The sequence below is a fragment of the Opisthorchis viverrini genome (genome assembly GCF_000715545.1).
Source record: "Opisthorchis viverrini unplaced genomic scaffold opera_v5_7, whole genome shotgun sequence".
Lineage (NCBI taxonomy): Eukaryota > Metazoa > Platyhelminthes > Trematoda > Opisthorchiida > Opisthorchiidae > Opisthorchis > Opisthorchis viverrini.
The window spans coordinates 4,052,668-4,066,679 of record NW_008751663.1 but is presented as its reverse complement, the minus strand read 5'-3'; the positions used below and the strand labels follow the sequence as shown (position 1 = coordinate 4,066,679).

The 14,012-nt window shown below is 45.2% G+C and overlaps 2 protein-coding genes across 2 annotated transcripts in view; one reads left to right on the top strand and one right to left on the bottom strand.

Annotated features, from left to right (window-relative positions):
• T265_00755 (hypothetical protein) overlaps positions 1-13,593 on the bottom strand; it is a gene marked incomplete at both ends in the record, with an annotated part of 20,573 nt that extends 6,980 nt beyond the window's left edge. Inside the window, 5 exons of the mRNA XM_009164604.1 lie at positions 475-561; positions 1,082-1,288; positions 4,123-4,359; positions 7,213-7,325; positions 13,513-13,593. Coding sequence (XP_009162868.1) covers positions 475-561; positions 1,082-1,288; positions 4,123-4,359; positions 7,213-7,325; positions 13,513-13,561 — 693 coding nt within the window. The remainder of the gene's footprint in view (positions 1-474; positions 562-1,081; positions 1,289-4,122; positions 4,360-7,212; positions 7,326-13,512) is intronic.
• T265_00754 (hypothetical protein) lies at positions 4,374-7,827 on the top strand (the record flags this gene model as incomplete). The annotated part of the gene is made up of 2 exons (XM_009164603.1): positions 4,374-4,404; positions 7,556-7,827. 2 exons carry the CDS (start codon positions 4,374-4,376, stop codon positions 7,825-7,827), a joined length of 303 nt encoding a protein of 100 aa, XP_009162867.1.
• Positions 13,594-14,012: the final 419 nt, after the last annotated feature.

The following is a 14,012-nucleotide window of genomic DNA, read 5'->3' as shown; positions in this document are numbered from 1 at the left end:
TACAGTGAGGATATACTCACTTCACCAGATACGACTAGGCAGGGGCTTATGGTAGTCAACAGAAATTCATTCCGAGCAACCTAACGGATACCACATTCTGAGATTCCTGAATGTATACACACGTGAATTGTTTATCCCCATACTGGAAACCAACCAACCGTCAATTATTTTGCAAAAGCAGCAGAAAGTAACATTCGGAAGTCACGCTAGTGAACAGACAGAGACATACTACCCAATCCTGAAGGATACAGAATCATGCCTGTACGCTTTGCGCAGACAAGTGTAACATCATGAACATCACAGAATTACAGATTGCACTGGTGCTAAGTAAAACAGCTCAATCTATTTTTACTGAGACAGAAAACACCCACAGGTAAGTGTACCAACATCGTTTTGATATTGAAATGGAGAGCTTAACACGACAGAAAAACATGCGATGCATGCTCGAACAAAGCTCAATAGAAGACAACTCACAAGTTGGTTGATTTGAGCAAGCGAGGGTGTTTCGATATGCAAACGTTCAGCTGCGATCCGATGGAGCGCTGTGTTATCAAGAACGACCTGGGAGAGAATGGAGAGTAAAGAGACTTACTGTCGAAACGGAAAAGGAGGAAATCGAAAAAGACACGGAACGAATTGAAAATCTGTGCGCGGTGTGCGCCTGCTGAAACTCTTGTGGTTACTGTTCCCCATATTTGGGAAGTCTCCATAAAGCCCGATTTGAAAACAGGCGGGAACCAAAGTTCATCTATGTGTATTATGCTTGTGACACAAAAGGTCTCCCAGTGAATGACTGGTATCGACCAAGTTAATCAAACTGCTGCACAGTGGGGCGAGATGACCCAAGTGGTAAGAGCGCGAATTTACTGAACGGAACGTCTGTGGTTCGAACCTGACCTTTGCCTCTCGACTTCCTCTGTGTAGGCTTGGGCGACCTGGCAATATCCCAGCCCTCGTGCATGGCAGTTAGGCACCGGAAGGGTGCTACAACTGAACAGTTCGCTAAGGCATGTATAAGCAAGTCAAAAGTGAAAATAGAAGGTTCCACCAAAATAGAATACGACAAGCCGCATAGGCTTACCACACAATCTGCGTTTAGTGTCAAACGTTTGAGCGTAAGCAAGCTGTTATAAGGCTGAACAACAACATCGCTTGTGTCTTCAGCGTTCGGGAACACGGAGTAGGTTTGTATTAGCTTCTTCGGAAACCGCGAGTTGAGACGTTCCAAAATATACGATCCCATTCCAGACCCAGTTCCACCAGCGATTGAGTGCGTCATCACGAAGCCCTGAAATGGAACCATAGCAAAACTCAGGAAGATAAGAGGAACTTTTCAATGTACCAGCTCCATTTGGGAGATTTGACAAGAAAGATTTCTGGAATTTTCCATCATTATACCAGGTTGGCATCAGAAGAATAAGCAAGAAACAAGATGATTCAGAGCAGTATAGATTGGTCCAGGTCACTAGCAAGATGTGGAAAGTGTAGTTTGTGCATCCTACGAAGTGCATGGTAGCTTTGCTCCGAGGCAAAAAAGCTGAAGGGCAACGATCAAACCTAGACGCCTTTGACGACAATGTACCGGCTGATAGAATCAGGCACGATAGTCGTGCAGCGTTAATGTATAGAGCTCCGCATCCGAAAGAAACTTTCCCAAGAGTCACCAAAACGCTTAAGTTCCAAGGATGCCACCACCCGAGTAAGCAAACTGTGTGTCAGAAACAAAAGTGCAGTGGTGGTCTTCAGGCTTTCTTCCCCCCTCCCCCCACGTGATCTGTGTTCATGTACCTCCATAATGAGTGCCATTTCTTGGTCCGAGGGTTGAATGACCGAGGCTGACTCGGTGTTAGCAATGAGTTGGTGGTCCATAGCACGTTGTGATGCGTAAACAAGGCAGATCTCGATTTGCCAGTTGAGGAATCCAGCACACAAATAAAACAGCCCATGTCTTCAAGTAAACTGAGTAACCATTCTCGATAACACATCAGCGTTCAACACGGATGCTTCGCTGCGATAGAGCCATAATTTACTTGAAGGCCTTAATGTGAACAAAAGAATAAAACAAGGATGGAAAAAAACTTGGTGCCAAAATACCCCAACCGTGCCTACACCACTACACACCCATTCAGACACTTAATAGAATCTGAAAACAACAACGCCATTGACAATGAGCAGGGAGGGTCGCCCTGGAAGATGAGCCGCACCAACAGCACCCAGACCGTTGGTGATCTCTCTCGAACACTCTTTGCGGATTTACCGACACTAGCCTATACGACCTATGGTTCTGAGACAACGGTTTTCGAAGACCTGCAGACGTCTAATTCTCACTGTTCGAAGGAGCCACGTCTCGCAGCTATACGATGAAACAGCCCGCACTGTAGCGTGTTACACACGTCCCCTGCAATTCAGGGATGTGCAGCTCTTCTGACATAGGGGGTCTCAAAATAGCAGACGTAACCCTATTCTTAGAAACTCGTGAATTGAAATCAGCTGTCACACTACAATCCGAACTAATACAACTTCTAGGATATCTAAAATGCTGTACAACTTCGAGTACTTGTCCACGGATTGTAAGTGACGTGTTCAGTGACCACACGTCCAGTGTAAAGTGGATACCAAAGGACGGTCAGTTCATCCAAAGACACCTGCGCCTTCTCCTCTTCGAACATGAGAACAACGTCGTCTGCATATTCCAGATCGACAAGGTTTTGATCAGCGGCTATCCGAACACAAGGGATTGTGAAAAAACTTAGCATTCCTCTCCTTATTCCATTGATCACTGAACTGAATAGTCATCATTCTCGGACACCAATTTGTGTACGGAGGCTTTTGGAGAGCTCCCAGTATACTCTCACATCCCCAGAAGTATGAGAATACAAATAACTTAGTGTATCGACAGACTTTAGGGAAACCCGTTGCTCAGCAAACGTGTTAAGGAGAACATGCGGGTCAGCTTGGTGAAATACATCTTGGAAATCCGGTAATACTAAAATTGTGGGGCGTTTATAGATCTTGAGTTGTTGTAGCGCCTGAAGGAGTGTGAATGTTTGGTCAGCGCAAAACACGCCAGGCAGGAATCCAGCATGTTGCTCTCAAGTCAATGCTTCACGGTCCACCATAAGGCGACGAAGGACAAATAACACTAAGAATCTCGGTACGCATGGAATCAAGCTGATTACTCTTGATTACCGCACTCGATGGGCACTATCACCGATTGTTCTACGTTGTTTGGGACACTTCCCTTTTATCATATGCAGGCAAATACATCAGACAAGTGCCGACTGAGGACTTCATCATCGTCCTTTAACAAACCGGGTGGGAGGTCGTCCGAAACAGGAGCTCGGTGGTGCATGAGAGAGCATATATGGTCATAAACCTACGAGGCCGTAGGGAACTCCAGGTTCACCGTCCAGACTAGCAGCAGGTGGCCACAAGAATTCTTCCCCAAACTGCTTGGCTCAGCGGTCAAGGCATCCAGTTTGATTCTTGATAGTTTCGCTCACCGGCGGTTTCTGGGGCCGATCGCACGCATAAATCGAAATAATCTTCGAACATTTCCGAAGATGTCGGCTTTTCTGAGATTGCTGTGACCTCTTACCTCTATTAACTCTTGTGCCAAATAAGCCCCAGCCAACGGAAAGAAACAATTCCAATCTGGCAGACTGGCAATGCCTATTCATACATAAATTTCCGAAACACTTTTACGGATTATCAACAATTCCTTGTGATGCACATTGTAATTTTAGTTGGGGTCAGACATTACATGTTTCGCGGCTGTTATTCCACGCCCAATTTGATTGATAACATTTTACGATTTTTGTGAAGACCCGAACTTTAATCGAGGAACCTGATGGGAGGCGATTATACCATGCCACCAAAGCAACTAAGATAATGAATACCATTTACCAACAGCCAATTCATGGGGAAAATTCTCTCAAATTTTTTTCACACTTTTAAGGTTTTTGGAAAGGATATTACAGTGAAGTTGGTGGTTTATACGAATATTGGAGTGCTAACTCAAAAGCTTCACAATAAGCCCACAAAATGATAGCGGATTCAAAGACACCACGACGTGTAGCAACTCCAAACATTTATCCTATATTTTGCCAGAGCTTTCCTTACCTCTAAACTGTCGCTACCTTCTGCTTCCCGTTCAATGATGTCGAATATTTCTTCCTCTAACTTTTCTCCTTGAGAGAAGCCTGATGCCCAGATATTCCCGGCGCCTCCACCATCTTTGGAAAGGTACACATTCTCACGGTTGTACAAACGGGCGTATGGTGAGCTCAGTATCGTGTTTAGCACGCGTGGCTCCAAATCCAGTAACACGGCACGCGGTATGTAATGAGCATCATCTGCCTGTGTCAAAAATAATGACAGAGATGGGTGGGGAAGAGAACGGAGGTAAGCAAATAGTTCATCAGTCAAATTTTAATGTAGAGGAATATAGCCTGTGTACGTCGAAACCACTCTACGGTGAGCAACGATGGCCTTCGATCCGTTCCGTCAATTTCTTGCAATAGCTCGTACAGAAAGATTTTCACATTCCTGTCATCAACAGCCGGGGTTACACCTAGTCCCAAATCACTAAATATACTCTCCACTAAAACTGAGAAGAATAACGGTTGTATTATGTTAGATCACATTCACCGGAACGAAGCAAATCACACCATTCTCCAAAAGGCCCGATTGGAATAGCTCCTTCACAAGTCACTGTAGTGAGGCTTTACCCTGAGAACCACAGCAGTTAGAACGTGCTTCAACAATTTGACAATCACCGAGAAATTCTACCATAAACTCGAAAACCATAAAGTGAACAATGACTACATGAAGCATCACGGAATGGGAATGGATCAAGCTTTGATGGGCGCAACTTGTGTAAGTGTATTCCGGCTGTCCGAAGCTCGCCACCTCCTGTACTCGATGGTTGTTAGTGTCGGTTTGGGGAATCACTAGATGATCACTCATGGCGGCGACTGCGCACTGTCGTAAATTTATACCATGATATAAGAACAGCAAACTTATCTGCTGCATGGAGCGGCACTTTGTGACTTAAAGTTCCAATTTCCCAAAATGGTGACGAGATTATGACATATTCCTAGATAATTTAGTGATTCCGTTTCGATAGATGAATTGTCTAACCTGAAGCATTTGTAAATACATTTTCTAATGAAACATCCGCAGCTGTTCAGTAATGAGCTCAAACGCTCACAGTTGGGCCTTCGAAAGCAGATTCGAAAGCAGTTCAGTCCCACCGCTACCCATTGGTTTTATCCGACTAACACGTTTGATCCATTCAGGGAAGTTACCTGACAGTTGGCGACCTATCTACGTAATCCCACTCCCTAAGCAAGATACGAATAAGTCTCATCCGATAACTCGTACTTCCTGCCCGCGTGACATATTTGATCGAATCCATCAAATTCGCTTGCGTGCTGCTCCATCCGATAACTCGTACTTCCTACCCCCGTGACATATTTGATCATTTTCTGTTGAAACGAATCCATCAAATTCGCTTGCGTGCTGCTTGACGATATGGCCACAGCCGTTCATGCACCACAAAATGATGGTAATTGTGATGAGGTGATATTACCATTCACGGACTGTAGCTTGGAGATAGGAGCAATACTCGACTAACTTGTTGCCAACACAATTATTCTGCTGGGTCGCTTTCGAGGTGATATGTAGCTGACTTCCAATGACCAAAGTTTCGCTGCTTTCCATCGAGTATAACATTAAGGACCTTCTCCTACTACTGTCCGTAGTGCAGCTCACATACACAGATGATATCACAACTAGCTGTCCTTATTCCGGCTTCATATTCACGACAACTTTACTAGTTTACTTAACAGATTGGCCTCTCGATCCCTTATTTCAAACGTGCCGGAGTGTCTGGACACCTCATTTAGCATTTTATCCGTAGCTGTTATCAAACAACTCAATTCTTTTCAAAGCGTTATAGCTGATAACCTTAAAGCATCTACAAATCAAGTTGACGCAAAATCTCTCCTGGCTCAAGTACGCCTTTGATGAACTGAAACGCACTTTGGTTCTTCCAACTTAAGAAGGAATTCTAAGTAACGCGACAGGCATGGACCACATTTAACCCACCTGTTCATCATAAGTCGACCTTCAAGTGAGTCTTCCATTGCAATGCCATGCTTTTATCTCTGAGGTATTCTGTATTGTTTTTTGTCGCACATACTATATTTCATAGACATGAGGCCACCGAAAATCTCTCCCCGTGGGCAGTATTGATTTGGTATAATATCTGCGTCTTTTTGGGAAAAGCATGCAGGAAACACTAAAGTTATGACATGACATGTGCTGCACAGTTATTGCAACGCCATGCTTGTATCTCTGAGGTATTCTGTATTGTGTTTTTTGTCACACACACTATATTTCATAGACATGAGACCACCGAAAATCTCTCCCCGTGGGTGGTATTGATTTGGTATAATATCTGCGCCTTTCTGAGAAAAGCATGCAGTAAACAATAAAGTTATGACATGACATGTGCTGCACAGGATACCATGTTGTTTTGGGATGACTATTGCAAGTAATAATGGACTTCAAGTAGTTTGCTTCTTTACTATATATTCCTATGCTTTTTCATCACTGAAAAAAGTCAGCTGATGCAAAGTGATTAGACGGCCCAAATAGTAATCGGTAGTGTAGAATATATGGGCAAGGACATCAGTAACACAGTGATACAGCATTGTTTTTGAATAAGTACTAAAAAGTTGGAGAACAGCTGGCTCTTGGTATACAGCGACATCGGCGCAAGCCCAACATCGTCGCCTAAGTGGGATCTACCTGTTTGCCACCTGTAATCAAGTAGGATATGCTCCAATGAATTTTTCCGTACTTTGGAAAACACTTCTATAACGGTTCACTTAAACGTAATTATTAATGCTGAAAATGACAGTACACAGAGCAATATAGCGACAACAATATGTGCGTAAGTGCCACATGTGGTATTGTGATAGCAGTGTACTCAATATGAAGAACCAATATCGATCACTTTGATAACACATCAGCCTATGAGAATGAAAAGGCAAATATGTAAGAAATCAGACAAGCAAAAACAACCGAACCGATAACACACTCCGATAACACCAATTTTAGAGTCTTATGTGGGTGAGTAAAAGAGCCTGCGAAGAAACATTACTTCAGTTGAACCGTTACGAAAAATAATGAAGCTCTACTGACCTGATAGAAAAACACATCCTTCCTGTCGGAACCATCAGTAGCATAGTCTTCTAACAGACCTTCAGGACTTATACCGTGCTCTGTGCAAAGCTGTCTCCAGAATTCCATACCAACTAAAGGAGGAAGACAATGTGAATGATGAGTAGCACATGGGTCAACATGTTGGGACTCGAATGTTATATACTGACATTGTGTTTAACTTTTTACTCGCTATTCGTTAAACTAATTGTGGTTCCTAATGTTTCAGCTGATGTACTGAAATTGTTGGAAGATTAAAGCCAATCGTTCGGCAATCCTCGTTCTCTATTTCTGGCACAATCATTCGAGTGCGCAACAGCGTGAGTGTTGGTGAAACGACATCCAAGTCACAAAACCGTCGTCTTGGACGATGGACTGAACACTTTGAAGAACAGTTTAGCTGGATCCAATCAATTCACCCTCTGGAATTATCAATTGAATCCGAGTGGGACATGGATATGTCTCCCATTGCCGACAGAAGTCCAGGGCGCAATTCCCTTGTCTCGGCGCAACAAAGCACCTAGATCTGAGGGTTTACAACCTATACTCTTCAAACGTTGCAAGGCCGTTGTGGCTAACCTAACGATCCTACTCTAGAGTGTCTGGAGGGGCGAGATGGCCCAGTCGTTAGGGCGCGAATTTACTGACCGGAAGTTCCGTGGTTCGAACCCGGCCTCTGCACCTCGGCTTCTCCAATCTAGGCTTGGGCAACCTGGCAGTATCCCAGCTCTCGTGCTTCCTTCGGTTGGCATGGCAGCTAGGGACCAAAAGTGTTACGGCTGAACGATTTCCTGATTTAAAATTCCTGGAACAAGGAAAAAACTCCAACAGAAAGGAGCCCCTCGACGGTGGTTCGCATATTCGAAAAAGGGCGTAAGAACACCGTGCGAAAACCGTCGGAACGCCAGTCTAGCGGCTATAGCTTCCAATGTGCTCTCTAGCATTATCCTACGAAGGGTAATCAACCATCGTGGGAGTCAGGCCGGGTTTGTATAGGTCATATCTCCATCTGCGATAAGTGCTGGAACCGCGCCACTCTTTCCGACGACCAACAGTGGCCGTCTTTCTTGATTTTAAATCCGCTCTTTAACTGGGGTGACTGTCAGAAACTGAGGCAGTGTCTAACAATGAACGGTGTCCCTTCTAATCACCGTGATAACCGGACAGTTCAGGGGGAATGACGTTGAACTGACATGACTGAGCGTCCCTCGACGGCCAGAGTCTCATATAAAGCTAGCTCGATCTTCAGACCCTCGTACAAACCAGTTGGTTGAAAGTAAAGTTTTGGCTTTCAAAAAAGTGGGAAAAGGAACTGTTCCTGCTCGCTAAAACTGTGATGCCAAAAGAAATCGTTCAGATGTAACACCCTTTCGGTGCCTAGCTGCCATGTCACCCAAAGGAAGCACGAGGGCTGGGATACTGCCAGGTTGCCCAAGCCTAGACTGGGGAAGTCGAGAGGCATAGACAGGGTTCGAACCACGAACCTTCCGGTCAGTAAATGTGCATTCTAACCACTGAGCCATCTCTCCCCACTGTGAAGCCAGAATGTAGGGGGTATTTTCCTGGGTGACAATTTAGACATGGAACAGTGATTAAAGAATCAGCAGACACACTGGCCACAGTGCGTCATTTGATGCAGCTTTCAGATCTATAAAAACTGCCATAGCTGGTCTTCGAAAAGATTTGTCATGAAGTGAAAATATGATCAACGCAACCTCGCCCAGGGTGAGACCTAGCTGGATTCTCGCGAATCCGAATCTCATCGACGTGTCAACCTGCGTAGAATAATACCATCTTTATTGTGCTTCAGGTTTTGGTAGCCTTGGTAGCCTATTTGCGCCCATCTAGAGGAAAGAGACTGATACAAACAACCCGGGTAAGCTGATAATAGTGTCCAACCGCAGAGAATGTAGTAACCACATAGGTGTTACTTGGAAGCCCGTTGTAATCCACCTTATGGCGTCGCTGATCCTCCATCTTCCGGGGCACACGAAGCATTGACTCGTGGGCATTAAGCAGGATTTCAACCGTATCTCCACACTCCATCAGGTGTTACAGCAACGCCATAACTAACAGGTGAGATGTCAACTTGCTGTTCCTTTACGTCAAGGGTGAGTTCGACTATGTCGATCGGTCGGTGCCTTGCTAACAGGGTATGTCCGAGAAGTTTATGGGCGCAATCCGGTCCCTATATTCCATGATGCTCGGGCGTCAGCGTATGGAGAGCTCTCTGATAGCCTTCTTATAAAACGTGATTCCGATAGGGATGTCTACTGTCTTCGTTCTTGTTTAATTTCGCCATTGACGAGCTCCAGATGGTTCAGTGGTTAAAGCGCGGATTTTCTGATCGGAAGGACCATGGTTTACACCAACCCCTGCAATTCGACTTCTCCTGTCAAGGCTTGAGCAACCCGGCAGTATCCCAGAACTCGTGTTTCTTTCGGGTGGTATGGCTGCTAGGTACCGAAAGGGTGTTACAGCTGGATGATAACTTACTATCTTATCATTGATAAAATAAAAATGCGAACGCTGAAACAGCTTCAAAACACCGGTCTTCACATTGCTACTGGTTAAAGCATACGACATCGTCTTTGGAGACGAAGGCAAAATACAGGCCCTGTTGGATAAATTAACTAACATCTTTCGGCATCGGACTCGTACATTCAGAGTGCAAAGTCATGCTTCAGAACGTCGTCTCTGAACAAACACCTTACAATTCAAGGAGAACCGCTGGAGGTTTTGGAAAATTTTGCATACCCTGGTTACAAGCTCTGATGGAAGTTTCTTAGAGGCCAGAGCCGTGTTTACAAATGTGCGTCACTTGTGGTGTTAAAATGGCATATCACTGGGCATCTTGTCTTGTGGTGCGACGGTTTGTATACCTTGGCGACCCACTGAGCTATACTTCAGGGGGTGTCCCCGCGACGCTCGCTGATTCTCTCATACCAGGTTGGTCAATGGTTAGAGGTCTGACAGACAATCTCCTGATCTTCCAGGTTCGCGTTGGAAAGTGTGGCGAATTGCACCGTGAGAATGGCATTGTACCTGCAGTTCCCGCTAAACACCGCTGCTTTGCGGTCGGGATTTTGAGCCAAAGGATTTGGTCGAGGATTCTAATCGTCCTCCTGTCTAGGTGTGGGCGCCCTGGCAGTATATCAGCCCATGTACAACTATGGGTTGCGCATATACAGATCAACTCACGCCACATCAGCCATTGCGTGGTTCCATCAGCCGAGTCGCCTTACTTGCTGTATACAGCAGGCCGGGTAAGGGAAAACAGGCTAATCTGGACGCCTGCCTTCTTGCCCATCTACATACTTTTTCTTCCCCCTGCTTTCACTCCATTAACAACTCTCATTGTAGCCACAATATTTGGGATTGATGACTCCGTTCGTCCTGTATCGTTTTTGTAGGCAAAATCTACGCGCCATCAGGTGCCGACGTCCTCAGACATCCCGAAATCAGTCTTCTAGCCCCGCCGCCCAGTACGTCTTGCCGTTTTTAATGTCCGTACCCGGAACCAAGCAGCGCACTTGCTCTTGCACTGGGCTTGTTTCTCAGTGAGGTGTGCTGTGTATAGGAAATAAGGATTTAGGATGCAAGTCCGGAAAATCTACGTGGGCACACGAGCAAAAGCAGTAATCACATGGAACCGACAATTCATTATTCTGGCAGCACGTGACTAGGAAAAATGTGACTAAAAACCAAACACTCGGAAGCGGTGAAAATATATGAGTGAATGAAAACTCACTCTGATTTCCGCATTGTCCAAGTTGCAGTGTAATAATGTCGCGGGGCATTTGGTACACAGGTACACGATACTGGACTACCCCACAAACCTAATCCAATCGATGATTGGTCCAGAGGCTTCATATGCCAGTGAATCGACAGCCAATCAGTGTCCAGAACCTGGATGAACCGCATCGTCGCCTGTAAAGTAAAACCTGAACAATGCACTTATATTGCGTGAATTTCTTCCGTGACTTTGGTCTTTGCCAACTGCTTGTAAGGGCCATCAAGGCACGCGATTCATGCGCAAGCTGGCATTGGGATTGATCAGCTGTATACAAGCCAGGAAGCGCGCGCTTCCAAATGATATCTATGCCCAAGGCCGAGTCCCACCGCTCAGTATTCGCACAGTGGAATGGAATTTTCGAAGGCTATGACGTGTCCCTGATGGACCAAAGTAATCGCGCAATCGAGCTGAGAGTAACAGTTCAACTTCTGAGCTCCATTTAGGTATCCCGGTGTCTAGGCAATGCTGGAGAATTATTCTATCAGAATTTTCCTCTAGAGGTAGAATTGCCCGAATGGACAATGAAATTTGGCAAGTTGCAAAAATATGAATGTGGATCAGAATGGTTTTTGGCTTGAGCGTATATGCAATGAAACGCGACATTTTGGCGTGAAAAGTTTTTCTCTTACCCGCAAAGATTTTGCACGTAAGAGCATTGTACGACTAATGGGCTCCCGCGTCCCTGAACGCACACCCTAAGTTTCTCTGAAGCTGTGGCTAGAAAGAGGCAAACTTTAACATAAAGCTTTAGCATTTAATGTTAATTATTCGGGCGTATGAGATCTACACAAGCGGCTGCAGGTTTATCAGAAGTTGTTTAAACGAATTCGGAGTCCGCTATGGGCACGGAATCCATATTTCAATGGCTACCGATGGCCCCGCCCATCCTCCCTATGAAAACCATGTAGAGTTTGGTGGAAAATCTGGGTTCTTCGCATGTATTCTTAAGAATTAGATTTGGTGTTAACTTCAAACCGACGTAGGAATAATCAGACCGATTACATCCGCGCAAACTCAAATTGCAGCGGCCATCCGCAACTTGGATATGAAAAATTCTTCTACGGTTGCGGCAAGCGTCCAGCTGAAGCCAAAGAATTCGTCACAGTTTGCAAGTTCTTTGGTTTTTATTATGATCAGCATTCGTTATATCTGGCTTGAGGTAAGACTTGATCTTCACCAGTACACTGATATTCCGTTGGAGAAGGTGTTGGTTTTGTGAGCAGAAGAGGCAGACGGTACAACAAAATGAGCACTGCTTCTGAGTCTTTGCACAAATTAAATGAACTGAAACGGTCTTCTGCGTACCGCTCGTCTGGGAAACACGAGGGTTTTTAGTGTAGTACGGATAAGTCATGAGGCTGCGTATGGTGGTCGCGGTACCGTCATCGCGACGCCGTAATTAGGTCCGTGGACGGCTCCGTACGTGAACATATTGGACGAGCCGTTCATGTAGTTAGGATATTCTTGGGTCCATCGAGAGTCCGCAGTGATTCATCGCTGCCATTCAAACGGGGAAATAGGAAAACAGTGTTTACATAGGTGAGTCGAAATAAGAAAAAGTGTCCGAAAGGTTTACCAGAAAGCACTTTGATGTCAGATAGAGCGCCGCCCGAAATAATAGTTGGTCATAAGTTCCCACAATTCCTAGCTACTTCACTGAGGCAGCGCTGCCCGAATTCAAAATCAGTAATCGATATTTACGTGCAGATAATAGGTATGCCTTTGATGCTAACCGGGTTTAGCATACCTGATTATGAGTGATGTGTGTTGGCTAGATTGTGCGCAACTAAGTTAGTTTGGAACGTGCAGAGACATGAAATTGGATTTATCTGGTGTTGCTGCGTGTTTGTACCGTGATTTGACCTCAAAATGTAGCTGTTACGGCCTATAGAAAAGCATGTAGCTTTGCAAAACCAGTTGCGTGTGAGGCGTCACAATACATGTATTTGCTGAGTCTCTGTTAGCATCTTTTGCTCCGCTATCAATGATGATAATAATGCTGTTGTCTTTTGGTGTCCACTTTGTACTCACAAAGTGTCACGCTATCGTAGTGTTGTTTATTCCTACAGGTGAGTGGTGTACCTTCAGGCATGATCATAAAGTTGGTCAGAATAATTCGTGAGTTTGTTTGTGGTTGCATGTAATAGAGCAAGTGGGCGATGGGGTGCAGTCAAAAGTAGGCTGCGCATAGTCGCGACTGTGCCATCATCCCACATAATCGCACGCCATCATTGCACTGAAATACTTCGGTTTCTGGACAGCCCCGTAGTGGACGTTATTCCTGAGATGAATCGGNCGCAGTGAGGTGTGTTGTGTATGGGAAATAAGGATTTAAGATGCAAGTCCGGAAAATCTACGTGAGCACAAGAACAAAAGCAATCACATGGAACTGACAATTCATTGTTCTGTCAGCACGTGACTAGGAAAAATGTGACTGAAAATCAAACATTCGGAAGCGATGAAAATATGAGTGAATGAAAACTCACTCTGATTTCCGCATTGTCCAAGTTGCAGTGTAATAATATCGCGGGGCATTTGGTACACAGGTACACGATACTGGACTACCCCACAAACCTAATCCAATCGATGATTGGTCCAGAGGCTTCATATGCCAGTGAATCGACAGCCAATCAGTGTCCAGAACCTGGATGAACCGCATCGTCGCCTGTAAAGTAAAACCTGAACAATGCATTTATATTGCGTGAATTTCTTCCGTGACTTTGGTCTTTGCCAACTGCTTGTAAGGGCCATCAAGGCACGCGATTCATGCGCAAGCTGGCATTGGGATTGATCAGCTGTATACAAGCCAGGAAGCGCGCGCTTCCAAATGATATCTATGCCCAAGGCCGAGTCCCACCGCTCAGTATTCGCACAGTGGAATGGAATTTTCGAAGGCTATGACGTGTCCCTGATGGACCAAAGTAATCGCGCAATCGAGCTGAGAGTAACAGTTCAACTTCTGAGCTCCATTTAGGTATCCCGGTGT